Below are 26,222 nucleotides of genomic sequence, written 5' to 3'. Positions count from 1 at the left end.
ATGACGCATTTTTTTAAACCGCTTGTAAATTTCTTAACCACATTTTGCGTCGGAAAGTTAGTTTTCACAAAGTGTGAAGGATGACAAAGTATGGACATGAGAGGAATTCCTTACTCCAGCACATGTGAGGAGTATGTACAGGCTTTATGAAGACAACAAGTGAGAATTTAGGCATGAATGGCAACGGATATGTCACAACCTACCAAAGAAAACCAAACAGCGTCATGTTTTGGGCAGCAGAAGCTTCTTAGCAACTCTTTTTTTCCCTTCAACCCAGATGCAAATAGTGAGGTCTCAGCAACATCCATTTTTATATTGCCACTACAACCCTTGTTTCTATGTTTGGAGGAATGCATGGACAAAATGAGAGCAAAGTGTCACCTCATTGAGAACTAATGATCCAGACTTGGACTTGTATTCAAAGAAAAACATAATTTCACTATAAGAAAGGCGATGAAAGAGAAACGAAACAGGGGATAGTATAGTACTTCACTAATCCAAATTAGCACACTGTTCCTACGTTAAGCATGACAGGAAAAATAAATATCTAGAATACAACCTCAGTGGCACAGGGCAGCAGCCAGTCCAGGTCTCAATTATGACCAAATAATGATACATGATGATTATTAAGAGGCCTAATGCCTCTGATTGGCCACTTTCAAACTCAGTATGAGACCCTGAAAAACCTGGAGGTGACCGGAGATTAGTAGCTGTTTTGCCATAATTGTTGAGACTGCTTAGAAGGTTGTCCCTGTGAGCCACCCAGGGATGCGTCCCTTGAACTTTGCTGTTGATGATCGAGGGACATCCCTGTCTGAGAATGATAGAAGTTCGGGTAGTTTAGAGCTCCAGCAAATTGCTGCGACGGTTGCTGGGTTTGCCGGAAACCAGCATGCTGTTGATTCTGCCCCTGGAAGCTGTAATAATTGCTGGCTGGAACAGCGGGCATTGCTCGGGAACCAGGTCCGTGAACCCACATGCCTGAGTTGTCATTCTGAGAAGAGGGCATAAAAATTAACATTTACAATAAAACATAAGAATGGGGCAATAAAAGAATACGACAAATAAAAATAACGTGTGGATACATAATCATTCTTCTGGTCAACCATGTGACAGAATACTTGGTCGCTAATCGTTGGATCTATTCCAATGGTGTTTTTCTGTTAAATGAGATTTTTGAAAGTAAAGGAGTCTGGTTATCTGACTTTTCTATAGTTTATCTGGTTTCTTTTCCAGCATTGGATTATATCCAACCAAGGACGACCAAGCATTCACTGGTCACCTGATGACCAGGAATGTGTGTATGGGGGGGGGGGAACAAAAAGGGACTTATAACCGAGTGGTTTAGAAGGTGTTTAAAAGAACAAAAGCCTAGCACTAATGTGAACTTACAGAGATGGGTAAAACAAAATTACCTGCTGAAGTGACATCAAATGGTTACTGTCCTTGTACTGAGAGCTTATAACATCATCATAACCAATTGTTGTACCAGTAGGTGCCGACGGTGGATTCAGAGGAAAGTTTCCTCCAGGAATGTTACTTGAACTACCAAACCCATAACCAGAGGGAATATTAGCAGACTGGGGCAAACTGCTGACAGAAACACTATTTTTATACTGTGGGAGAACTGCAGCCAGCGACTGATGGTATGTGCTGTTACCAGCAAAAGCTTGCTGGAATGCTGATGGCATATATGTGTAGCTCTGAGGCAAGAAAGGATAACCAATCATGTTGGAAAAATGTCCCAAAGGAAGACTAGGTTGAGAGTAAGGGTGCAACAGCTGTTGTGGAAGAGCAGGTCCAGTCGCGACACCAGCACCAGGTAGGGTCTGTTGAGTAGGTTGAGCAGAAGAGATACCACCTGCTCTCAAAGCCTGCATTTACAAAAAAATAATTGGAAGAAAAATTAGATCTCTAATGTGTCATAATTATGAACTGTTTTACTTGTTTAGTTTTTTGTTTGTTTAATATATTAAACTATGTTCTATTCAGGCAGTCAATTCTCTGACATTTACTATTTCAACTTATTGTCATCAACAAGTTCATGGTATAAATATCATCTTCCAGAAAATACTTCAACTGAGATAAATAGGCATGTCAGCAAGATTAAAATTAATGATAATAAAAAATTATCCTATTCCTGGTTTCCTACTATAATCTACAATTCTTCATGATATTTTGTCTAATCTGATTCTATTGACAACAATATTATCCAACTGAACTAATTCTCTGAACTAGCAGCAGAAAGGAACACATGTAAATGCATCGGCCAGAAATGAACATTTTCATTATCCAGATTTACCATGCATTGGCGAAGTTTGAAAACAGATATCTTCCATAATATTAGCACATGTGCAAAAAACACATAAAACACAAATGACTACATGTCACATATAAGTTACAATCATAACAAATGCAGAAGGTATTGACTTCAAATCACACATGAAATGCAATCCAACAAGAGAGGTAAGGAGAAGGGATTGAATATAAATATTTCCTAGACCTATCTTTAACCAAATCATATAACCAAATTTATTTAAATTAATTCAATCACAAACAGGATCTGGTTACACCCAATATAAGCCTTCATCTAAGAACAAAAAATACCACATAGATTCAGCAAACTTGACGTACTTTGACAAAAGAATTTACATTGAGCCGTAAGGATCTCGATTAAAAGTGATTCATATTAACTTTTTCATTGCACAATAGTAACTTGCATCTGGAGTATAAAAACTTTTTCTTGAAAAAATATTGGTTTCAATGTACCAAACAAACAATAGCATATACAATAAAAGGGAAGTCACCTCTGGCATGGACATGGTGGGACCGCTGATGGAAGAAGGCACATTGCTATACTTTGTAGGCATAGATTGTGTCACAGGGAAAGGTGAGTATGGAAGATCCTCCCTTACATTCTGAGCATTTGAAGCCAATAGAGTGCTAGGCAACGAATTCGTATATCCCTGCTGAAAAGAGAATACGCAAAGTGAGATTCAACTAGATTAATAAAACTCCTAATCCACCTAAACATGGAGTATTCAAAGGAAAACTCGCATATCAAAAAACTCCTTTTCCACCTACTCCTGCATCACTACATGACAAATGCGCATACCAAATGAACCAAATACAACTGAAAGTATAAAGAAAATAAAGGATAAGCTGCATGATCCCTATATTTTCCCAGTTTAGCTTTTTCACTGCAGATTTAACAAACAATGTGTCTTTTGGTATTTCTTTCACAAACCTCAACAGCACCATGCATGCACCATTTGATTCCCTAACTTCTAATCCACTTCTGTGATTAAAGTGCACATGCCCCGAAAATACATTTTCTAGCAGTAGCAATTAGTGTCGTCATAAAACCAAGAAGGCAGGAACCGTTACAAATCTAGTGTTGCAGTTAATCTAAAAGACTAAGAATTTGACATCTCCAACACAGTATATTGTTTGGCCAAGAACTGATCATGTGAGGTTGACTCAATTTCTAAAACTACTGACGATTCTAAATAAATAAATAAACGTCATAGTTTATCAATTACCATCACACTTGAAAAGGGAGCATTGTTTTGTACTTGTGAGCTCTGTGGGTGAGAAAATGCCATATTCAATTGTTGGGAGCTGTCATATGCAAATCCAGGTGCAGAAGGAAAAGTATATTGAATGCCCTGACCAGCTTCAGGGGTTTCCTGTTTTAAGACCTCTGGTTGTGACACTGAAGGAGAATCATAATCTCCAGCACTGGCCCCAGTTCTATGAACCAAACTTCCATCAGAGGTATTTATGAGATGCTCATCTCCATAGTAGTCGGGATTTCTGCACGAAAACATATTTCTTCAAATGATGTTAAACAACCAACTTCTAAAACCACAGGCAATACTCTCTATAGGACATACCTAGCATCTGAGTGCCCGACTGCAGAAACATCTACTGCTACAGATGTCTCTTCCAAGTCACTTTTCACTGGATGGGAGCTCGAAAGATCAGGCTCAGGGCCGGACCGGAAACTTCCAAAGCTCAAGTGCAAGCAGTCTGGAGTATGAAGTTGTAGGTGATTTGGAATCACTACAGGGGGAGGGTTCTCGTCTTCAGGTGGTGCTCCCCTATCATCCTTCTGTAAGTCAAGCTGCTGCAAGTTTGCAGCCATTGATGAAGCATCATGCTCAGCTGAAAAGAAAAAGGCAAGAAAAAAAAAACACAGAATAAGCATTCAGAGGACAAATTGATTAACGTCTATATCGAACCATCCTGATTCAAAAATACTAGCTTCGCAGCAATGTTACAACTGAATTTCCCACTAGAATAGACCTCCTAAATAATTCATCTCAAAATATTCAATGCTTGTGCTATTCATCTTATACAATCACCTAGCCATATATATTCAAAAAGCAATGGTTAAAAAGCCCTTAAAAGTTCAATTTTACCATTCTATAATTAACACTCATATAGAAATAATATGGTTTGGGAATAAAGAGACAGGGTTGACTAAAAACAAAGCATCATATTTACCTTCATTATCCTCAAGGTCATGTCTCTCTGGATGGTAGGAATTGATATCCTCATACAAGCTATTATCAAAAGCAGATGCAGTTGCCGAGTTATCTTCTTGCACATTTCTACCGGAAACAGAAGTAGGTCCATCATGGCTTGTATTCAGTGCCTCGACCTCGACAGAACCATCATCTTCCGTCTCAACCTCATCTAGTTGGGATTTTATATGTTGATTAGCTTTATCCAAGGGCACGCTAGATGAATTAGCATAGAGCTCAGAATTTGCAGGTGCCCCTAAAATGGAGGACATGCTAACACCTGGAGGATGCTCAATCAAGGGCCACTCATCAGCCAAGGGCTCAGTCTGCGATGAATTCGAATTGTATCCTGCTGCAGGAGGTGCCCCTGTATCATGATGATTGACACTATAAGTTGGGGGTGCCTTGGCTTGCGGCCTACCCTTCTTAACAATGTCAGCCATTGAAACTTGACCTGGCACCCCTCCCCATGCAGACTGATATCCAGAGGAAGGCTGTGAGGATGAAGATATTCCGTCATCACCTACTGACATAATTTTATTTTCAGCTGCCACTGGATCACTGCAACACATATAACACATAAATGAGCACATAGATGCTATTGAGAATGCACATACCCATGATTCCAATGCATATCCAAGAACAATGAAAGTAACAAAAAAAAATTCACAAACTATAGAATTGAGTCGTAACAAGTTACAAGTTAACAGATCACCTGTGATTTACATATCAACACTCGAGACACAGAAAAAGCTTAATTAGAGAATTGAAATGCCATAACAAGTTAAAGATTAACAGCATCTGACCATCTGTATGATTTACTTATCAAAACTCAAGACAAAGGAAAGGCTTATTTTAGTAACTTCCAGTGCAAATGTAGCACACGCAAGTTCGAAATGCCATCAGTTTGATAATTTAAAGTTATAACCTGTAGGATGGAGGTCGTCGGCTCAAGTTATATCCAGTTGTGCCAGCTGCAGAAGAGGAAGAACCTGCATAGGCAGGTGTTCCATTTTCCTTTCTGTACGCAGGTCTACCATGCAAAGAACCAGACTCTGAGGGAAAAAGTAAAAGAATAGATGAGTTGATACTCGGTTTATCAAGGCTTCACATGAATTTTTCAAACTCTTAAAAGAAAGTATCATCCATTAAATTGTCATGGCCACATACCATTTGTGCTAAAGTGGTTTGATCCGCCACGTGCAGCATAACGATCACCACCTCTACCACCATGATTTGAAATATTAGCACCACGAGACCTAGAATCCGTTGGCTCCTTACTCTGCAGCAAAATGAGAGATAGATAGAGGTGAGAAAAGGATACGAAGACCATGACAGCTCTATTTTCATACATTATAATATCAAACCATGAAGACAGCACTGCTGGGAGGTAAATGACAATGATCACTTCAAACGATGCAAATTGCATAAGTTTAAACACTTTCAAAAGGCACGCACCTCCTTTTTCTTCTCTCGTTTGCTCTTCACTTCATGGAAAGGATCTACAGAAGCAATAAGCTTTAGATTAGACATAAATTTCAGCAAAACATGTTCATACAGGCTCTGAGACATCTAAAACACAACACACAAGAAAGCAAACTGCGGACAGCAGATCATATTTCAACTGAGATTTCTCCAACTTCAATAACATAAAAAAATATGCTATACATAAAGGTTTAACAAGTTCAATACTTCCATTACTCCTGCTATTAGCATTGGATTAATAAGTTTCCTCGAATTGGGCATTACTCCTGCTATTAGCATTGGATTAATAAGTTTTTCAAATTGGGCAAAACGTAAAACCAAAAATCCAATCTTGCAAAGCAAACATAAACCTCAAATAGTATGAAAATGTCAATGAAAATATGACAGAGCAGATTAACGGTAAAACAAACTTTCACAGCTGACCGAGAATAGCAAAAACCTAAAACCACAAAACCCAAAACTCGAAAAACAAACTGGAGAAAGAAAGTTTGGACCTTGAGCTAGGAGACGATTAACGGCTTCATTAGGGTCCATGTTACAGTCTTTAAGCATAGCATAGATCTCCTGCTCAGTGCAGTTATTGACTATCTCTTTCAAGCTCTGAACCATCTTCCGGGACCCAGCTGGTATTCCCGATATTCCAGTATTGCCCTTCCCATTGCCGCCGCCTCTCCCGCTCATTCTCTCTCCGCCGCGGAAAAGAAAAATAAGCCCCTCCTCCGTCAGATCTGACGAGTCCGCCGATACGGCTCTCTGGTTTAGGTTTTTCTCTCTGGGGTTCCGCCGCGGACAAAAAAAAAGAAGACGGAGACGAAGAAGAAGAAGATAAATATCCCCCAAACTCTCTTCTCTCTCTTTTTGCTCTTTGCTTCCGAAAACCCTCGCTTTCTTCTCTCTCTCTCTCTCTCTCTCCTTTTGCTTTGCAACTCCTCTGCGACTGCCAATTCTTTTTTATTGTTTCGGTTTTCGCAAAAATTGAAACCACCCGCGGCTGTTTTTAATTTTTAATTTCTTTTACTTAAATGTTAAAACCTTGTGTGATTAGGCATCTGTTTTCCCAATTTTGTCAAGAGTTTTCTATATTTTTTGGTAAGTATTTTGTTGTGTAAGGTAATTTTTTTTTTCCTCTCGTGGACCGTTATGTTGAATGAAAAAATAGATGGAGCGGTTAAGAGACGAGGAGCATCCTCGGTCGAGCATCTTTATACTCCGAAACATGACAAGAGTTTCTCTCGATAAAAGAAACTCAACAGTGGAGTGGAATTAAATTACGATCGAAAGAATGGACGCAAGTGAGTCAGGCCCAAAACGTGGAAGAGTCTATCATCACTGGGGTAGCATTAACTATAGTGGAGAGAGCTGAGTTTTACGAGGGGGCACTAATCGACAAAAGTTGAGTCACGATCAAAACGTAAAAGAGACTCGAGACCGGGGTAACATTGATTATAGTGGAGAGAGTTGAGTCTTGGGAAGTAGCATTAACCGACAAAAGTGAGTTAGGTAACACGTATTGGTGAAAATTATATAGTGCAAGGTAAATTTTTTCTCGTAAATTGTTACACTTAATAAAAAAACAAAGTTTGAAAAATCGCTAGACGCTAGTAGGGCGGTGGCAAGGGAACTAGCACCTAGACGCCTAGACAGTTTTGTATTTTTTAATTCTTACTTTATTTTTTTAGCTTTTATTTACGAAAGTTTTTAGTTTTTACACATGGCTATAAGATGCTCAACCAAATAAGCATCTTATACTCTGAAACATGACAAAAGTTTTCTCAATGTAAGAGATTCAGCACTAGAGTAGCATTAATTACAATCAAACGAATGGAAAAAAGTGATTCATGCTCAAAACGCGCAATACACTCTTATTGCTGAGGTAGCATTAACCATAGTGGAGAGAGCTGAGTCTTACAAGGTAGTGGGGTCACGCTCAAAACGTATAAGAGACTCAGCATCGAGATAGCATTAATTATAGTGGAGAGAGCTAAGTCTTGTGAAGCATCATTAACCAACAAAAGTGAGCTAGGTTCAAAATATATTGGTCATTAGGATGGTACCATTGTCCACAATACACCCAGTGGTGCTACTATTATCATTACAACATAACCAAAATCCCAATGTTACAAGAATTGTAGAAGGATCCACCCATAAAAGTAATAAGTTATTGTTTAGGCACGATACACCAACATTACTAACGTCAAGGAGAGTCCCAATTATCCGTAGTTTTGAGCTTGAATATGCTCTTGGAACCAAATTGTAGCTAGTATCACCACATAAAGAGCACTTGAATCATTCACTTTTTATAATAACTTGTTCAATGACTTCGATATGAATCAAACAAAAATCATCATAGTACAAAAGTAACACAATATAATCGTCGAGAAATACAATATGTAAAAAGTAAATATATCTCTACATCAAAGGCAAGATCACCATTACACAATAAAATATAGAATTTGAGAATCAACTTTAATACTCGTTATTTTCACTTTTCACCGTTCTATTTATCATCCTCCTCCTCCCCCCAGTAGCAAAACAAACCCTAATGAAATTATATTGAAAAGAAAGCATCCGTAATGGTCACATTAGCAAACTTCTAAACCAAAATTGGCCATAACCCTAACTCCAATAGTCATCATTACTATATTCCAAAAATAAAGGCAGCAATTCTAAAATTGCTTATCACAATGACAACAACGAATCGATTGATCTATATTTTTTATTTACATTCTCGTATAAAAAATAATTCTACAAATTCCGTGAGTGGTAGGGACGCGCCTCCAACGCGAGTTGGTTTCGCGTACAGTACATATTAAATGATTGTGCTTATCCTAGTCCTTCACATATACGCATAGTCACCATACACTGAACCAACCTTCCTAATATAGAAGCTCCCAAACACGTGGCGGAAGATCGCTCGCGGTGGGCCCATGCTCCCCTTATCCAGCTGGCCCATGGGTCCGAAGTCAAACCCGAAGGCCCTAAAGTCCTTAACGGTCGTTAACGGCTTATTTAAACCCCCTTAAAAAAAAAAAAAGCTCTGGAATTTTTGAAGAAGATGAGGGTCTTGCTGGTGAGCAACACCACCACACTCTCACTATCTTCCCCGCCATCACCGAAACCCCTAGCTCCGTCGCGTTTGGGCCCAAACTCGATCCATTGGGCCAAGAAAGCTCTTATTGGAGCCCTAGGCGGGGCTCTATCGCTCGGTCTTCTAGTCTCTTCTCCCGCTTCTCTAGCGTTTGAGTCTTCTTCTCCCTCCTCCATTCCAGCTCAACCTCCTCCTCCTTCAGAGTATTGTAAAGAAGACGAAGGTGACGTCATCGCCGAGTCGGCACCGGAGCCGGTGGCGACGAATGAGGGGATTGTGGAGGAGGCTTGGGAGATCGTCAATGACAGCTTTCTCGACACCGGTCGCCGGAGCTGGCTGCCGGAAAACTGGCAGGTACGGCCCGTGTACTGTACAGTAAAAGTTGATAAAGTTGTTGAGTTTTATGTGTGAAATAATAGAAGTTACTGTGATGGTTTTTGTACTTTTTAGATGAAGAAGGAAGATATAAGGACTAGTTCAATCAAGTCGAGATCAAAGGCTCATGATATGATCAAGCGAATGCTGGCTAGTTTGGGTGATCCTTATACGCGTTTTCTTTCGCCTGATGAGGTAACATGATTACGTGGTTGTTTATGCCTCGAAAGTGTTTTCGGACAAGTTTAGGTTGAGAAAATGAGAGCTTTCCGTTGTGAATGTTATGCTTTTAGGAGTGTGCGCTTGTTGGCTTTAGTTATGAGTTTCTACAGCGTATCTTATTCCATGGGGTGTCGGTTTTTTTTTTTCTTTTCGATGTTGAAAATGAAAGTTCTCCAAGATGGCGAGGTATGACATGAGTGGTATTGGAATAAACCTCAGGGAAGTTCCGGGTGACAATGGAGATGTGAAAGTGAAGGTACTAGGACTTTTATTGGATGGCCCTGCACATGCGGCTGGTGTGAGGCAGGTATCTATCTATATTACCTACCTACACTGACGATGTTTATATGAGTTTTAGCTTTTTTCACCACTTGATATTGATTCTCCATCACTGAAAATGTCCATGACTTTTGCGTCCACATTTGGTGCTGCTATAACCTTTCTTTATAAAAGTTTAGATATAATTGGATATGGTTCTTGTTACGTATAAGTATATAACTGATGGCTCTGGGCATTATCTTTACATTTCATCCATAATGTCACGGCATATTCTAGGTAGTGTGGAACCCACCTGTGTGCATTTTATTTTAACTTAAGCAACAGAATGCAAAATCTATGTTCTATACTATTTCCATTGGTACTAGAAAAAAAATAATAGGAAAAAAAGTCAAGAAGCTATTTTGCTCAGTTCAGTTCTCTGATGGTGATTATCGTTCCATATTCTCCCAGAAGATTCCTTGTTTATATGCATCGACTGTATTTTTGTTCTAGTTGGTGTCAGTGAAACTGTTAATGTTTTGAATTCTCTTCTCTTTTCCCAGGGAGATGAAATACTAGCTGTTAATGGTGTGGATGTGAAAGGGAAATCAGCCTTTGAAGTGTCATCCTTGATACAAGGCCCTAATGAAACATATGTTACTATTAAGGTTGTGATTTAATTGCAGCGTTGTTGGTTTTGCTAAATTAGATTTTCATTTGTTAGTAATCTTGTTAATGAGTTCACCGCTGTTACCAATTTGATGTCCTGCTCTCACAATGAGTCTTGAAAATAACCATTGCCATGGTTTTAGGTCAAGCATGGCAATTGTGGGCCTATTCAATCTATAGACGTTCAGAGACAACTTGTTGCTCGTACTCCTGTCTTTTATCGGTTGGAGCCAATAGAAAATGGAACCAGATCTGTTGGCTACTTGCGCCTAAAAGAGTTTAATGCATTGGCGAGAAAGGACTTGGTAATTGGTAAGTGGTTTTAGGATATTCAACTGAATGGTATTTCTTTACCATCTATAAGTAGGATTACCTGTTACCTGTTGCTATGCAGCTATGATGCTTAACATTTCTCTCCTTGCATTTGGGTTCTAAACATTAATGTAAATGGAAGGAAAAAGGAATAGTATATGCTCTCCTTTTTCTATGTCGTTCTCTAAATGGAGGAACCTTATAATGAATTCAAGTAATCAACTTATTTTACTATAGGGGAGATGGATAGAGTTTGGGAAAAAAAAATTCTCAAATGGAATAGTTGAGTACCCGCGTTTTATAGTTCACCACCAGCTTTGGTTTTGTATTGAAGTTCTTATAAGCTGTCCAGACACCCCCAAAAGTATGAATATTGTCTCCAGTGTTAGTTGTTGTAAATGACTAATGATTTAGTTTTTATTGTGACTGTATGCTAGAGTTATGTACTTTCAGTTAGTTTATGTTATATTGAAGGAAATAATGATTGTTGCAGCTATGAAGCGACTTCAGGACATGGGTGCCTCATTTTTCATCTTGGATCTTAGAGATAATCGTGGTGGACTAGTACAGGTTTCATTCTGCATCTTAGAGATAACTCTGAGTTAATATATAGCTTTGATGCCTTGGGCTGTCTGAATATACTTGAAGTCACCTTGACAATTTGATGCCTTGGGCTGTCTGAATATACTTGAAGTCACCTTGACAACACACACACACAACAGACACACACACAACACACACACACACACACAACACACACACACACACTTGAAGTTATCATGACTGACTTTCTGAGTCATGGTAGGATTTGTCTGTTTTAAGTAGTCAATTTAATTTTATTGTATATTTGAGAAATTGCAGCAATTTAATCATATGTGAAAAGTTACAATAAAACAGAATATTTACACCTTCAGTAGAAAGTTATACATCTATTATTTATAATATTTAGTCACTCATGTCCACTGAATGCTTGGCACAAGCTCAACTGTGTCTGTATGTCGAATGTTTGTAGTTGTGTAATTCAAAGTTTTTTTATGTTAATTTTTTTTCTACTCTTTTGTATATTTCAGGCTGGAATAGAAATTGCAAAGCTATTTCTAAATGAAGGAGAAACGGTATGTTGATACAGATTTTTTCTCTTCTCAGTTATCTTCTTCCTTTTAATTTCTCATTAATATCCCAATGCTTGGCAATAGTCTTGTATATGCATTATCCTTCGAATCATTCGTCTTTGAGAAGAAGTGAAGAGCCTTACAGAGAGCTTTGCATTATCTGTTGTATATAAGTTATTTAACTAATTACATTGAACTCACTACCTAAATGTGGTGTATTTTTGTTGTGATGTTTGTGACAGGTTATTTATACTGTTGGGAAGGATCCTCAATACCAACAAAATATTGTTGCAGATACTGCACCATTGATTAAAGCTCCTGTTATTGTATGCCTTCTAGAATTTTTTTTTTTTTATAAATTTTTTAAGTGGGTGTTTGTAATTATAAACTTCTGAAGTTTATGAGAAGGCTCCTGACTGAAACTTCTAATACAGGTTCTGGTGAACAACAATACTGCTAGTGCGAGTGAAATTGTGAGCAGCTTGCTTCATCCTATTATGTATGATTCCTTTTGCTTGTGGAACTGTAGAAAATTACATTGGTGCCTTTTGTTGCAGGTTGCTTCAGCTCTTCATGATAACTGTAAAGGTGTTCTTGTGGGTGATCGGACTTTCGGCAAGGTATTAATTGTAGTTGATGTTTACGTTGCTACTATCTTTTGCTACTATCTTTAGTGCTTCATCATTACCTCTGTAAAGTAATGCACATCTGTCTTGTCGTAGAACTGCATTTAGATATAATGCATTTGTCTAGTCCAGGAACTTGCTTTTTATATCGTGATTTTCCCCAGTCGATAAATCAAAATATGCCCTTTTATGGTCAAGGGTAGAAAGCAGTTTTTTTTTTTTTTTTGTCTTTTTCTTTTTTCTTTTCCCAAATTAGAGTAATTCTTTCTATATGATTTTGATGGTTTGCTTTATGCTTTTGATAGGGTCTGATTCAATCTGTTTTTGAACTTCAAGATGGTTCTGGCGTGGTTGTGACTGTTGGCAAGTATGTGACACCGAATCATAAGGACATAAATGGAAATGGAATAGAGCCCGATTATCCAAATTTCCCTGGTATAGTTCTTCATCAGTTCATCACATCTTGCATTAAGTTCTTCTAAGCTTGTGTAGTCTAAAGAACCCTTTATCTGCAGGTTGGGGTGACATCACACAACGGCTTTCACAGTGCAGTACGCTTCCTAGGGGATAAATGCTAACCGGTTCTGCAGGGCTTCTGCCTATAAAAAACCAATGATCAAACTAAGAATGGCTTGCACGAAGGCGGCGGCGGCAGTTATTGAAGTTTCACATAGCATCTATAGAATTGGTTTCCAAGTATGATTAACTTGCGCAAGGGCTATACTGCTTCGGAAGCTGATATTCAAGTTTCTTAACCTAAAACATCTGCTTCCTTTGCGCTTTCAATACATAACAAAGCTGCAAGAGATGGACATTGGCCAAGGTGTGTGGAACTCGTAGTTTCAAGTTTGGTAACTGAAGGATCCAAGAGTCACAGACGGGTGTGGAATTTGGATGCGATACAATAGTATAGGAATATATGTTGTAGCATTTCACACTTTATTCATGGAGAATATATGTTATACGTTGGCTGTACCTTTTCTTTTCTTTTCTTTAAACTAGAATTAAATAAGATTCTAGCAAAGGATCAGAACAGAATCTAAGTCACTGAAAGCATATCACAATACTCAAAATAAAAAGTAAGATGAGTTCAGTTCTCCAAATCTGTCCTCCCTCTTTGAGATATACTCGCATCCAATTCTTACCTTCAAAAACTAACGAACTAGAGTTTGTAAAAATATTTACAGTTGGAACTGATCGAAGTGCTAATTGTTTCTTCAACTAAAACTAAATTTTAAGCAAATCCAGAGGTTGCAATATAAGAACAAACCACAACAGAGAATCTAAATGAATGTTAAGTTTAACTTGACCACTACTGAAAACAAATTACAATACTCAAAACAAAAATGAAAAGTTGATTAAGCTAGCGCTGATTGTATCCAAAGAAGTTGATTCTGAAGAAGATGATGACCAAAGTAATAGGTATGACATAGATGAGCAGTGCATGAAGAACATACATGAGCAGCGCCTGAAAGGCATACGTGACCGCATGAAAGATGTACTCCATAAGCGGCTTAGTTAGCTGCTCAATTAAAAGGTAGCACAAGACGTAAACAAGCATCAACCTCCCAGCCAACATGAGAACCTTATACATATCCCACTGCAGCCTCGAGGGTCAAGATGGCTGCACGCCGGCGAGCCACATCAATGATCTTGTGGACCAGTATTTTATGGTGCTTCTTCTTAGCTCGCCGGCAACAGGTGGGCACCCGTGGGTTTGGTGTTGTGTGGGCCGGTTTCTTGTGGGTCTTGGTGGCACAGGAGCGGCCTCCACAACATCTATTGTGTGTCGGCAAACGGGACACAAGCCACCATTGCTACCGATCACCCTCCATTTTTCAACACAATTCGCATGAAAAATGTGTGAGCAGGACAAGCGAGCAATAGGCTCATCATTATCAAAGCTAGAAATTTCATCCATACAGATAGCACATTCCTGGATCGTATTTTCTGACCTATCACGTCTCGCTTCATTGGTGCCTTGGATTCCGGTAGACAAGATGTTATTTGCTCCGACCATAAACTCATGTCCGATGCTACTGACCGTAGCTATACTCATTCGCACAAAGGCGGTTATATCGCTGATGGTGGACATTCTTGAAGTTGTTGAAGATCAAAATTAACTAATATTAAGTAAGGAGAGTCTAGTGTCATCAACTTCTGCTGCATTGGTTATATGTAATGTAGGTTTCAGGCTTTAACTAGCCCTAAATCGATGAGGAGATCAAAATACGTAAGCCTAAAAGGATTAGAATAAAGGTGATGCAAATTTTGGTAAGAACATAGTGTGGATTCTAACCAATTTTCTGATGGAATTTGTTTTAGTGTTTTACTTTAAACTGTCAGCTAGAATAAAGGTGATGCAAATTTTGGTAAGAAAATAGTGTGGATTCTAACCAATTTTCTGGTGGGAATTTGTTTTAGTGTTTTACTTTAAACTGTCAGCTAATCCTAGATAGATTAGGAGATCTAAAATGCACTTCTTACCAATGTTTGGATGGCTGTTAAGGCAAAGTATATATTTTATGAACTTATTAATTAACATCTGACCCATGCAATTTATATTCTGCTACAAATCCAAAAGGATGAAGAAATATGATTTCAAACATCATTATTGGGTGTGCCTAATCATATTTCAAGTTTATCCAACAGGGGAAAATTACATTGCCTATCTCACAGAGTTGCAGCTGTATATATATTTTGCCCAGAAGATTGCAGATCACAGCGGCAATTCGGCTTAGCCATTTTCTAGTTAAGTTCTGTCAGGTTGGTATAGTCCATTCCTTGAGTTTCACGGTTGCTTGTAATGGTGACATCTTATTCCAAAATTTGAGTTGTGGATTAATCTCATTAAACGCATTCGAACATCGTGTATGAAAATTTGCTTTTGTTTTCTACATTTCAAGTTTCAATTTTGGATTGATCTTTTTAACTATCGAGTATACTTATATCAGTTACATATTTTATAATTTTGGCAAAGAAAAAAAACAGTTTTAGCGCAAAATCTTGGTACTTTAGTAGTGCAATATATTTACACTTAATGCAGATGGGAAGTACATTTTAGGTTTGCTTAAATTTTGAGTACCAAATTCTCCCAAACCTTTGATTTAATTACCAGCACAACTATCCCTCGATCGAGACTTGGAGTTGTAAGTTTTCTGGCAATTGAAGGTTCCTAATCCATCATATAACAAAGGCAAATACAAATTGAATACAGGGAAGTACTAATTAATCTCTAATCAAATTGAAATCATTTCTCTGTCTCCCTTGATTATTCTTCAACTAGAATTGAAGAGAATATTAGCAAATTTGGAGAAAGCGGTTGCAACATAAGACCAAATGAGAAAAAGAACGACTACACCACTATATATTAAATGTATACCAAACCTTAATAAAATGGCAAAAGCAATAACCTCAACTGGATAATATATTAATATATACTAAGCGGGCAAAAACCCGCACTAACAATTACTAAAAACACAATATAAGAAGGTTTTTGAGTACGCTTGTTCTATCCTATACACTGCCTCCAGTTAGCGAAAAGATGATCACCAAAACAACAGTAACAACCATAACATTTTTCTTCACTCCATCAAAGAACCCCCTAAGCGACTGCATTGGTGGCATAAGTACACACAAGCACAAAAATACTAAACACACAGTGAACATGATCATTAGATTATCATTCCCTCGAGGTCTTGGGGGTGGCGGCGAAAAAATGGGTGTCCGTGGCCCAGCGGGGACAAGCAATTGTAGGCTTGAGGTTTGCGGTTGGTTTTCGACTATGACCCACTGGCCATGTGTGGGGGGTAACGGTCTCGGTGGCTCGGCCATAACAGGCCACGGAAGACTTGGGATTTGCGGGTGGGCTAACGGTACTAATGGCTCGCCCACAAAGGCCAACTGCGGACTTGAGTTTGGTGGGTAGTTCCACCAGTACTCTTGTAGAGAACTTGAGGGTAATGATGGCTCCCCCGCGACAGGCCGATGCATATCATTGTGTTGGTTGTTTTCGTCTCGTCTGGGGCTTGAGGGTCTTGATGACTCGTCGACCACCTCCGCAACATCCACCGACTGACGGCACAGGGGGACAGAAGTTATTAGTATCCAGCCACGGCGTTATGCAATCTGTATGAAATAAGTGCGAGCAGGGCAGCAAGCGAGTAGCAGTCTCATTATCAAAGTGAGAAACGTTCTCCAAACAAATAGCACAGTTATCCCTATCTCCCATGATGATCAGTATCAGGATTCACTTCGTCTGAATAACCTTCAATTGATGATTCGGTTCCAGAAACAAACTCGTTGGTTAATGTATAGGCTATGAGGTGCATATTCTAACTTAACAATTTTCGGATGCTAGTCCCAGATCGATGAGGAGATGTAAGATAGTCTAGAATTCTAGCTAGCAGGATATATATATTTTTTTCCATCTAAGGATTAGGAAGGAGCTAGTTTTGTTTTAGGTAAGTGTTCGTTTGGAGTACAATATTGCATTATATTACCCATGCACGTTTGGATTCTTGTTCAATTAATCATATGGCAATTTTATGATCTTCTTTTGTTTTTAATTACTGTTCTTAAATCTAAAAAAAAAAAAAATTTGTCCAAAGTAAGAACATGTCAGAAACAAACTCATAGTGAGGTTTCAACTCATAATGGAAACTAACTCAACAAGATTTGAGTACCTAGTTCTCCTAAACCTCAGTGTTAGAACATGGCGAGTTGTGAATTTTCAGTGCTTGGTAATTGATGGTTCTTAATGTACCAAGTAAATAGCAAACTCACAAACAAATTGAATACACATAATTTTCCATCTTTATATCTCTAATCACATTTGAAATCATTAGCAAGGGCACATTACAAAACAGAGCGGGATCATCAGCAGAGTAGTTACAGTACAGCCAGCCACCTCAATCAACCCGCGCTCGCGCCACGAGGGTTCGGGTAGCGGGTCCGTGTCGACATCTTCTTCATATATGTATTGGTACTGCGGAGGCCGGGACAATGTCGACAACGAAAGTTGTTGTGACGGCTCCCCGGCCATCTCCACAATAGGAATTGGGCATCGGCACACGGGACACGAGCACAAGAGACGACTCTTCTGAGTCTTCTCTTGCCACTTCAGAATGCAATCTCCATGATAAATGTGTGAGCAGGGTAAGTGCGTAACGCTCTTGGGGCCAAAGTCAGAAAGGCCCTCCAGACAAATAACACACTCCTCCTCCTCCTGTTCCTCTTCCTTAACTTCCAAGCTATCAAATCTCACTTTGTTCGAACTTTCATCCCCACCACTGCGCTCTTGCACGGTGACAATGTCCTTGATGACCACGCAGATAGGCCGGAAGGGGACGGCGACTTTCAAGGCCTCGAATATCTTTGCAACAATAGCAGGCTGCTCATCTTGTGGGACGCCCATGCTGGAAAGAGTCCCTGTGCAGGTTGCCCATGTGTCCTGAGTCCTCAAACACAATAGCTGGGCACGAGAGAGTGGTTTAGTTTGTCTTTCGGAGACAAGCTTTGCTTCTTCTAATCCCTCACTAGTAGCATTTTCATCTTCTTCAGCTGTCCGACCGCTGCTTCTGGTGACCTCGAAGAGCTGGAATGTAATCGGGAACAGGTCGCTGCAGGTTGGAATTGAAACCTCAGTGAGGGTTTCTGGTTGCCACACTTCGCTATGGAAATAGCGTCTTATCATGATTGAAGTTGAAGAACAGAGCTAAGTATGTTAATTAGTAATATGGTAAGGGAATGAAAGGTGTTCATGTATATATATACATTTCCCACGTACATAGCTATTCCTAAGTCGATGAGAATACCTAACCTAACCGGGAAGGATATTAGCAAAGAAGTAGGAAAATATTGGTTTCCTTAATAGACCTGGATCCTTTTTTGGGTAATATACCTGGATGGTTTAGGAAAGTGATCTGAGGGATGAATGTTTTTGCCAAGTTTTACTCTGGACGGTTGTAATTGAATTTGTAATATATGGTAATTAATTTTCATGTCCTATCACATATAAGCTAGGGTTTGTGATTTATAAAGTAAACATACAAACGCGTAGAGAAATGTTAATGTTTTTTTATTTTTTGACTTGATCAAGGGGAACCCAAAGACTTCCTAGACCCAAGATAAAGCACAGTGGCTGACCACTTTGACAGCTTCGGGATTCGAACCTAGGTTGGAGAGCACATCCAACTAGACAAGAACCACTAGGCCACTTGCAGTGGTTAGAAATGTTAATGTTAAAAGGTACTTCTACCTTCTCAGTGTACCCATTGAGACCTCCCACACTATCCTCTCTATAGGATTAGCTAGGGAGAGTGAAACTAGGAGATTCATGGTGAATAACTGAATATTGCGAGTATCCGCTGGGTCTCACGGTGGATATGCTTCAAGTTGTTCGGGCAAAGATGGATTCAGTAATGGGGAGTTAGAATATTATCTAGTATCACCTATAACCAATTTAAGTATTGCATGCCCATATGTATACAGGCAATATAGTGGTCGATCTAAACCTAGAAGCATTAGGGAAAAGGTGGTGTAGCATATGTATGAGCTATCTTCATATTTTAGGAAAGTAGATTTTCGTGAAAGTTCAGGTAAGAAGAACTCTTTATCTACATGTCACTACCTAGCAATGGTAGGCTTTCTCACCAATCCTCTTTATCTACATGGAAACCTGAATTCTGCAAGAATTCATCTTAAGTTCTTTAACAAAATCGAATCTATGATGACTGAGGCAAGCATAGATAAAAAATGCTTCGTTTTCGGTTGATGGAAGTTCGTAAAACAGGGTTTGTGTCTATAGCTTCAATGCATGGTAGAACAATTGCCTCCACACCCAAATTAGTTCGTATTAATTCGACTAAATTTGTTGTTAACTGCGTTCCTTCTCTTTTATCCATTCAACCAACTAATTTTTCGAAGTCACCGTCTCCGAATTCCTTTCCTAATCTGGCCATGCCATTCTGCTTTTGGGTAATCTACCTAAGCAAGGACCTTTTTAAAACATGAAAACCGACTCCAAAAGAGAGAAAGCAATAAACCAATAGTTCCTTTTGTTGTTTCTAGTTTTGACTTCGATCAACCAAATGTTGTTTTTGCAGAATGATGATTAAAATGAACTAGCTAGGCTTAGATTTGGGTTACCAGAGAAAGAACATAAATTAAACCAAGTCAAGTAGGGCAAATACCACATGATTTATATATATTTTATACAAAGGAATCATGTTTTGTTTTTCTTCCTTCATGGGCAATTGGCACTTTCACTAAAATAGACTAAGATCGACCAGGAGACAATATTCTTGATTACAAACCATCAGATGCCACTCGCAAAATCCCAGTTGCCCAACTTTAACTTTTTTGATTCAGTACCATGAACGAGAAAATCTGCAATAGACGAAACAAAGTACAACAAACACAGTAAAAAGAAGAGTGAAAAAGATAAAGGAGAAACCCTGCAAGATCAGTATATCACCGTCATATAGATACTCGATTTATCAGCGCCTAAACAACCAGATTTAAAACCCAGCAGATGGCAGATCACTCATTTGCCTTTCCCATTCATACACACTTTATTGAACCATCTCTTGCTTGCAATATCCAACTACCCAATGCCTCCTTTCTCAAGTTTTCTCATATTCTCGATCCCTTCTCTCTTTTTCATTCTCTCTTGGATCCAAGAAAGCTATGATTCCTCAAGATATATATAATAAAAGGCAGGCAAAAGAGGTAAACTCTTCTTTTGCAAATACACAGAGATTGCTGTTTCTCTTGCGTAGTATATCTTAGCTTCTTCTCCACCATTCTCTTGCAATAACCCAGAAGAAAATATACAACCAAAGTAGAGAAGAAGCAACTAGGAGAGATGGGTGTTAGCTCTCTTCGGCATTCTGCATTATTTTTCCTGTTTCTCTTCTTTAGTTCAGGTAACTTGAATTGAATAGGATCTCCATTGCTGTCTGCTTATGCGATTCTCTTGTGTATATCTGCTTCATCATGAACATGTGCTAACTTTCCAATATGTTCAATTTTCATTCATCTAGACAAGTAATCTGCTAACATTAAATTATTAATTAACATGAATATGAGGAAAAACTACAGACTTGCATGCATGCATCAAACACCTAAATCCGATGGCAAATCTCATCCATATTATAGGAGCATCTATTTCAATTAAATCTACTTTTGATCTCAGAATAAATAGATATTTACAATCTCTAAAACAATTTTTCAGGATTGCAATTTGTTTTACCTTCATAGTAGTTGTGTACATAGAGCAAGATGAGTTCCCCTCATACAAATCCTAGCAACTCCTCCAATGATTTCAATTGAAAAGAAAAAGGAACTTACCATGCTTTCAATTTCTTCAGGTTCAAGTGTCCCAAAAATCCTCCATTGGAAGCAATCCAACAAAGCAAAAGACAAGTGATTCATGAAAACCATATACTTTTCTCATCTGCAGTGTCTACTACCCAGCCTGATTCGATTCCTGTCGTAAATCCAAGTCCAACTGTAACAACTCCCACACTTGTCTTCCCAGCATCCCCACCACCACCAACCACCATGACAACCCCCACCACTCCCACCACAACCCCAACGACTCCCACTACAATCCCGCCGACTCCCCCTATCCCGCCGACTCCCACTACAACCCCGACGACTCCCACTACAACCCCGACAACTCCCTCCACAACCCCTGCATCATCAGGTGGTAGTGGTAGTTGGTGTATAGCAAGCCAATCAGCTTCAGAAACAGCCCTGCAGGTAGCTCTTGATTATGCTTGTGGCTATGGAGGTGCAGACTGTTCACCAATTCAACCAAGTGGAAGCTGTTATAACCCAAACACTCTCCGGGATCACGCTTCCTATGCCTTCAATAACTACTACCAGAAGAACCCAGCTCCAACCAGCTGTAGTTTTGGAGGAACAGCACAACTGACCACCACTGATCCAAGTAAGACATCTATGAACTTTAATCCAGCAATATTCTAAAAAGAAAGTGGAATCCAAACCTTACCATTTGTACAAAAACTCTGCTGTAAAGTGAAACTTTGCGTGAATTTTTCTCATTACTGGAAGTATACCTCTCCAATATTATAGAAAGAAAAGAACCATCCATTTCTTAGAAGAGAAAGAATCTTGCTGAATAGTGTAGCCAGCTCTACCACTTTTGCCAAAATTTCCAGATGAAGTTAATATATTTAAATTCCCAACCTCATAATTCTTGTTGTATGGTGTTTGATTAAATGCTGAAGTCCTCACTCTGTCTTATTGCAGGTAGTGGTAGCTGTCGCTATTCATCATCCACAGCATCAACCAGGTAATCTTTCATAACCAACTCCAACTTGACTATGGAGACATCAAGCAAATATAAATCTTACTCTTTTTTCTCCAAACTCAGCTCGAGTACACCACCTTACCAGACTCCACCATCAACACCGACAAGTATGACAACGCCACCATCCCCGACCACCCCGCTTATAGATACTCCAGGTGGATCAACAATTTATGGTTCGCCATCAGAGTCCCCCAACGCAGCCAACTCTATCTCATCTTGCATGCTTCTGCTGTCCACCACACTCTTGGGGTCACTTCTTGCAGCAATTTACCTCTGAAATGACAGGAAGTTCAGATTATTCTATCTGCAATTAGATGGCAATTCATTCATTTGCCAGCAACCCACATAAAGTCCGAGGCACTGAGAATTGAAGTGAGCTATCATGTTCTCTCAAGGCCTTCTTCTCACCATTTAAATTATTGTCAAACTTCATCTATGTATACCTCTTAGTTGACTATTAAGCCTGAGAGAAAAGTCAGAAAGCATAGAAATTTTTTAGGTACTTGTACTTGTAGACATATAGGTCCTTCATCTACAGTATTAGCACAATAAATTATTAGCTAATCAACCAGGCTTTAGGCTATTATATATATATATATATATATATATATATATATATCATATTTATGAGTATTGATGAGATGCTCAGTTACATGATATTAACTAGAACATTATCTATTTTGATCCCAATGAGCAACAAGAATACAACAGAGTAATAGGTTCACCTATGAAATTCTTTCACCTAGTTAATAGATGTAGAGTAATTGGTAGAAGAATGACTCATGTCCTGACTGCTAGTAGGACATAAACATATGAAAATTTGACCATATAACTCCAAAAAAAAATTTGGAGGATGAAGGCAACAGATATTAAGCTCTTCCTCATTTGCTTCATAGAACAATGTTTTTCAAATTTCAACAATTCAAATCTTGCTCATTTCATTCATACTAGTATTTTTCATGCTAGATCCCTATATAACCATAAAAAAGAATTTATCCAATCTTGTGATGCCCGCTAGCTTCTCAATAGAAACTCTCACATCAGCAATGAATTGTCTAAAGGCTTAAATAACAATTCTCAGCAGTGCAACAACATAGGAGATAAAACGGGTGCAACATGAGTAGTCTAAAATTGATGAAATGCAATACACTCAAGTGCCATGGGTACAATCCATTTTTTGAAGGTGTAGAGTTCCATTATAAAGCAATATTGTTGCACTGTATCAAGACTCTACCCTGCACATTATGAATAATTCATGAACAAAATTTCAGACGAGACGCTACACTAGTTGACAATATTTCCTTATATTGAAAAAAAATATGAACACTGAGAACTTTATTCATCTTATACATATCTAGAAAATGAACATAAGCGGTTCAGCATTTATGACTGTTCTCAGGTAGGCTTTCAACCTTTACAGCATCACTACTTTACTTTTAATTATTTTACAATAAACTCAGAACAGGAGCAAGCATGACAGAACAGTGATACAAATGATGGCTAAGGTTGCAACAATTGAACCTCGGTCAAATGATTGGTTCAAGCTTCCAATGCGTGAGAAATGCTGAAAAGCCAAATATCCTGCAATGACTAGGGAAATAATAGCACCTTCTTGTCTTCCCCTGCCAACAGAACATATTGAAACATAAGAACTAGGAAAGTTACTTAATGGTCAAGGTTGGTGTAGAAAAATGCATATGCTTACCTGAGTCTCATAACTTGGTGTGGAGCAACAATCACCACGAGTAATGCTACTAATGGCAATTCAAGTTCCCCTGAAAAAGAACAAAACGAGACATTATAATTGGGATGGATAGTTGAAAGTATAAGTGAACCACTCAAACTTGAAATTAGGAGCAGAAAACAGAACAAAGACTTAGAGAATGGCGCGCGCGCACACACACACACACAGAGAAAGAACAGAAAAAGAAACTCGGACTAATATATAGATCAGTAGTCCCACTATTCTGAAAACTACGGGCAGAATCTTCAATTACTGGTGAATATATGCATGATTATAAGAATGATGCCCCAAAAAGGTATCTTTAAAAGTAAATTGGTCGTCTCCACTAGCGAAAAGAAATGAACCAATAAAGTCAACAAACCATGCAGCAATTAAAAACTTGGAATCAAGAACACCAAGAATAGTATCTCTACCTGCATAAAGCTACGTCTAGCCGTCTACACTAGCACTCAAACCAAGGAATCGAAAGAGGACCTACCAGGAATGAAGAAGAAGAGACGAACAAGAAGCGCCAAAAATGCGGCCCAGATGCCATATTCACCCCTGCAAGCCAAACTCAAGTCATCTCAAAAAGGCTATAACTTGATTCAATGGATACCTCACAAACACCAAATTTACAAATTAAGGAAAGAAGTAAAACAAAGGAATAACTTCCAGAAAAGGCTCACTTCATCCATGAGATGACGTGACCCGGTGCTTGTAGAGCAAACAAGGGCACAAGAAACGATTTCTGCACAGCAGTTCCTTTCGCAAACATCAGGATCCTGAAAAAATGTAACACAAATTGAATGACATACCGGAAAAGAAATTGATTTCGAAACAAAAAAAAAAAAAAATCCGGAAATTCAGAAAATTGGAGTCTCACGCAGATGAGATGGTGGCGATCCACTGGATAGTATCGACTCTGAGAGGTAAAGCATAACAAACTGTAGTCATTCCCCTCCTGATCTTCTTCGTCGTCGTCTTCTTCATCAACTTCAACTCATCGTTCCCACGAATCGAAACGTTTCTACTAATCGAAACTCTATAAAACAAAGAATCCAGAGCTTCGAATTCAACGTCGGTTTCATATAAACCGGAGCTCGATTGAAATTACGAAACTAACCTGAGTGGATGGTAATGGAGTGAGCTAGAGGCGCGGGGGAAAACGCCGAAGAGCTTCTTCCTGGCCTGAAGCAGAGGCGCGGTGGAGACGACCTTGCTTGTGCTGCTGCGGTGGAGAGAGAAGGTCTGCGCTGGCGTGGAGGACAGTGATAGGCTCGCCATTCTTGCTCGTACGAACAGGTTAGAGAGTGAGAGTGAGGGTTACGATTTTATTGACGGGAATGAGGCGACGAATTCGGATCCAAGTGGCGGGTTCGCGGGTCTAGGTCGGATCCATAGAGTCGGTGGATCAAGCTGAGATCTGCGACACGGGTGTAGATAATCTAGAAATGGCTTAAATTTGGAGCCTTTTAAAAGGAGTTCCTTTTTGACCAAAATTGGACTGAAAACGACTTCAACGTCACAGGTCACCTGATCATTATGGTACGTACATTTTTAACCACCTAGGCAGCTATTAATTCGCCGCTACTTTTTATGTTACAGAGAACAATGATGAGCATAGTCCAGAGTTTGAATCCAATGAGAAACTCCACGAGTTATTGATAACTAGGTGAGTTTTTTTCGACAGAATAACTAAGTGAGTTGATACAAATGAGGGAGATAAAGAAAATCATATTTAAGGCGGTCGAAGAATTATTGACAATACAAGTTATAAGTTTTTAGCTTATAAAAAAACGTGATTTATAGATAATGAAACGAGTAATTACATAAGAAATTACATCAGAATCTTTTAGTTTGAAATCAACATCGTGCCAAAACCTAATTCTCATAATCTACTTTATTATATGCATATGGGAGTATAGAACTAGATTATATCCAAAGAACAATGTTTACCTTTGGTAGCCAAGAAATACTCAATGTAATCGCTTTGCTTGGGTACACGCTCTTTTAATTCTTAATCGGAGTCAAAATCGATTTGAGCCTAATCAGCAGAACTGGAAGAATGGCCGTGTATGTTGGTCTTTCAAACTTTCTCGTGCCTTTGATCGTTGGCGTGGGAGCCGTTCTTACTTTCACCTTAACTGGCCATTAGGGAACGGACAAGCTAGTTGTTCAGCTTTTATTCGCTACAGCTATATATCCAGTGCGCACGACTACGACTCCAGTCATTGCTTCTCTCCTTAATCAGCTTAAGATTCTAAACTCGGAACTTGGACGGCTCGGATTATCTTCTGTACTCATCAGTGACATATATAGCTTCTGCTGCCACCGTCGGTGTTGGATCCACCGCTAAAATCATGGACTTTTATTTGTTAACAGGTGCACGCAACTCGGCCGTATATATTAGTGGCATTTACTCTGTTTGTTTTCTACTTTGGTCGCCGAATTATGCATTGGATGATAAAACAAACCCCTAA

General features: G+C 39.0%; 4 protein-coding genes across 8 annotated transcripts; 2 read left to right on the top strand and 2 right to left on the bottom strand.

Moving 5' to 3' along the window:
- Nucleotides 1-454: 454 nt before the first annotated feature.
- On the bottom strand, nt 455-6,945 carry LOC112165430. Of its 2 annotated transcripts, none has more exons than XM_024301931.2 (10): nt 6,509-6,945; nt 5,988-6,031; nt 5,700-5,811; nt 5,458-5,584; nt 4,510-5,090; nt 3,897-4,167; nt 3,543-3,816; nt 2,808-2,966; nt 1,416-1,874; nt 455-994 (listed from the first exon to the last, which is right to left on the bottom strand). In XM_024301931.2, exons 1-10 carry the CDS (start codon nt 6,693-6,695, stop codon nt 704-706), a joined length of 2,505 nt encoding a protein of 834 aa, XP_024157699.1. In that variant the 5' UTR covers nt 6,696-6,945; the 3' UTR covers nt 455-703. The 2 variants fall into 2 exon arrangements, with proteins under 2 accessions (XP_024157699.1, XP_024157698.1); XM_024301930.2 differs by having other exon boundaries at nt 2,808-2,969; nt 6,509-6,944.
- A 2,081-nt stretch (nt 6,946-9,026) lies between these two features.
- On the top strand, nt 9,027-13,755 carry LOC112167928 (carboxyl-terminal-processing peptidase 1, chloroplastic). 4 transcript variants are annotated; one of them, XR_002924007.2, is made up of 12 exons: nt 9,028-9,456; nt 9,553-9,672; nt 9,869-10,006; nt 10,521-10,625; nt 10,770-10,938; nt 11,432-11,508; nt 12,009-12,053; nt 12,293-12,376; nt 12,485-12,523; nt 12,608-12,670; nt 13,013-13,111; nt 13,192-13,755. XR_002924007.2 is itself a non-coding variant. In XM_024305031.2 (12 exons), the coding sequence occupies exons 1-12, from the start codon at nt 9,070-9,072 to the stop codon at nt 13,245-13,247; spliced, it is 1,413 nt and encodes a 470-aa protein (XP_024160799.1). In that variant the 5' UTR covers nt 9,030-9,069; the 3' UTR covers nt 13,248-13,755. The 4 variants fall into 4 exon arrangements, 2 of the variants coding, with proteins under 2 accessions (XP_040375380.1, XP_024160799.1); XM_024305031.2 differs by having other exon boundaries at nt 9,030-9,456; nt 12,982-13,111; XR_005810658.1 differs by lacking the exon at nt 12,293-12,376 and having other exon boundaries at nt 9,027-9,456.
- Nucleotides 13,756-20,431: 6,676 nt separating this feature from the next.
- LOC112165774 (major pollen allergen Ole e 10) lies at nt 20,432-22,615 on the top strand. Its single transcript, XM_024302418.2, has 4 exons — nt 20,432-20,604; nt 21,049-21,632; nt 21,956-21,998; nt 22,080-22,615. The coding sequence occupies exons 2-4, from the start codon at nt 21,242-21,244 to the stop codon at nt 22,291-22,293; spliced, it is 648 nt and encodes a 215-aa protein (XP_024158186.1). The 5' UTR covers nt 20,432-20,604; nt 21,049-21,241; the 3' UTR covers nt 22,294-22,615.
- A 686-nt stretch (nt 22,616-23,301) lies between these two features.
- On the bottom strand, nt 23,302-25,184 carry LOC112165773 (cold-regulated 413 inner membrane protein 1, chloroplastic). Its single transcript, XM_024302417.2, has 6 exons — nt 24,866-25,184; nt 24,626-24,784; nt 24,429-24,524; nt 24,239-24,303; nt 23,722-23,791; nt 23,302-23,638 (listed from the first exon to the last, which is right to left on the bottom strand). Exons 1-6 carry the CDS (start codon nt 25,024-25,026, stop codon nt 23,473-23,475), a joined length of 717 nt encoding a protein of 238 aa, XP_024158185.1. The 5' UTR covers nt 25,027-25,184; the 3' UTR covers nt 23,302-23,472.
- Nucleotides 25,185-26,222: the final 1,038 nt, after the last annotated feature.

The sequence above is a fragment of the Rosa chinensis genome, chromosome 5 (genome assembly GCF_002994745.2).
Source record: "Rosa chinensis cultivar Old Blush chromosome 5, RchiOBHm-V2, whole genome shotgun sequence".
NCBI lineage: Eukaryota > Viridiplantae > Streptophyta > Magnoliopsida > Rosales > Rosaceae > Rosa > Rosa chinensis.
This window is presented reverse-complemented; position numbering and strand designations above follow the sequence as displayed.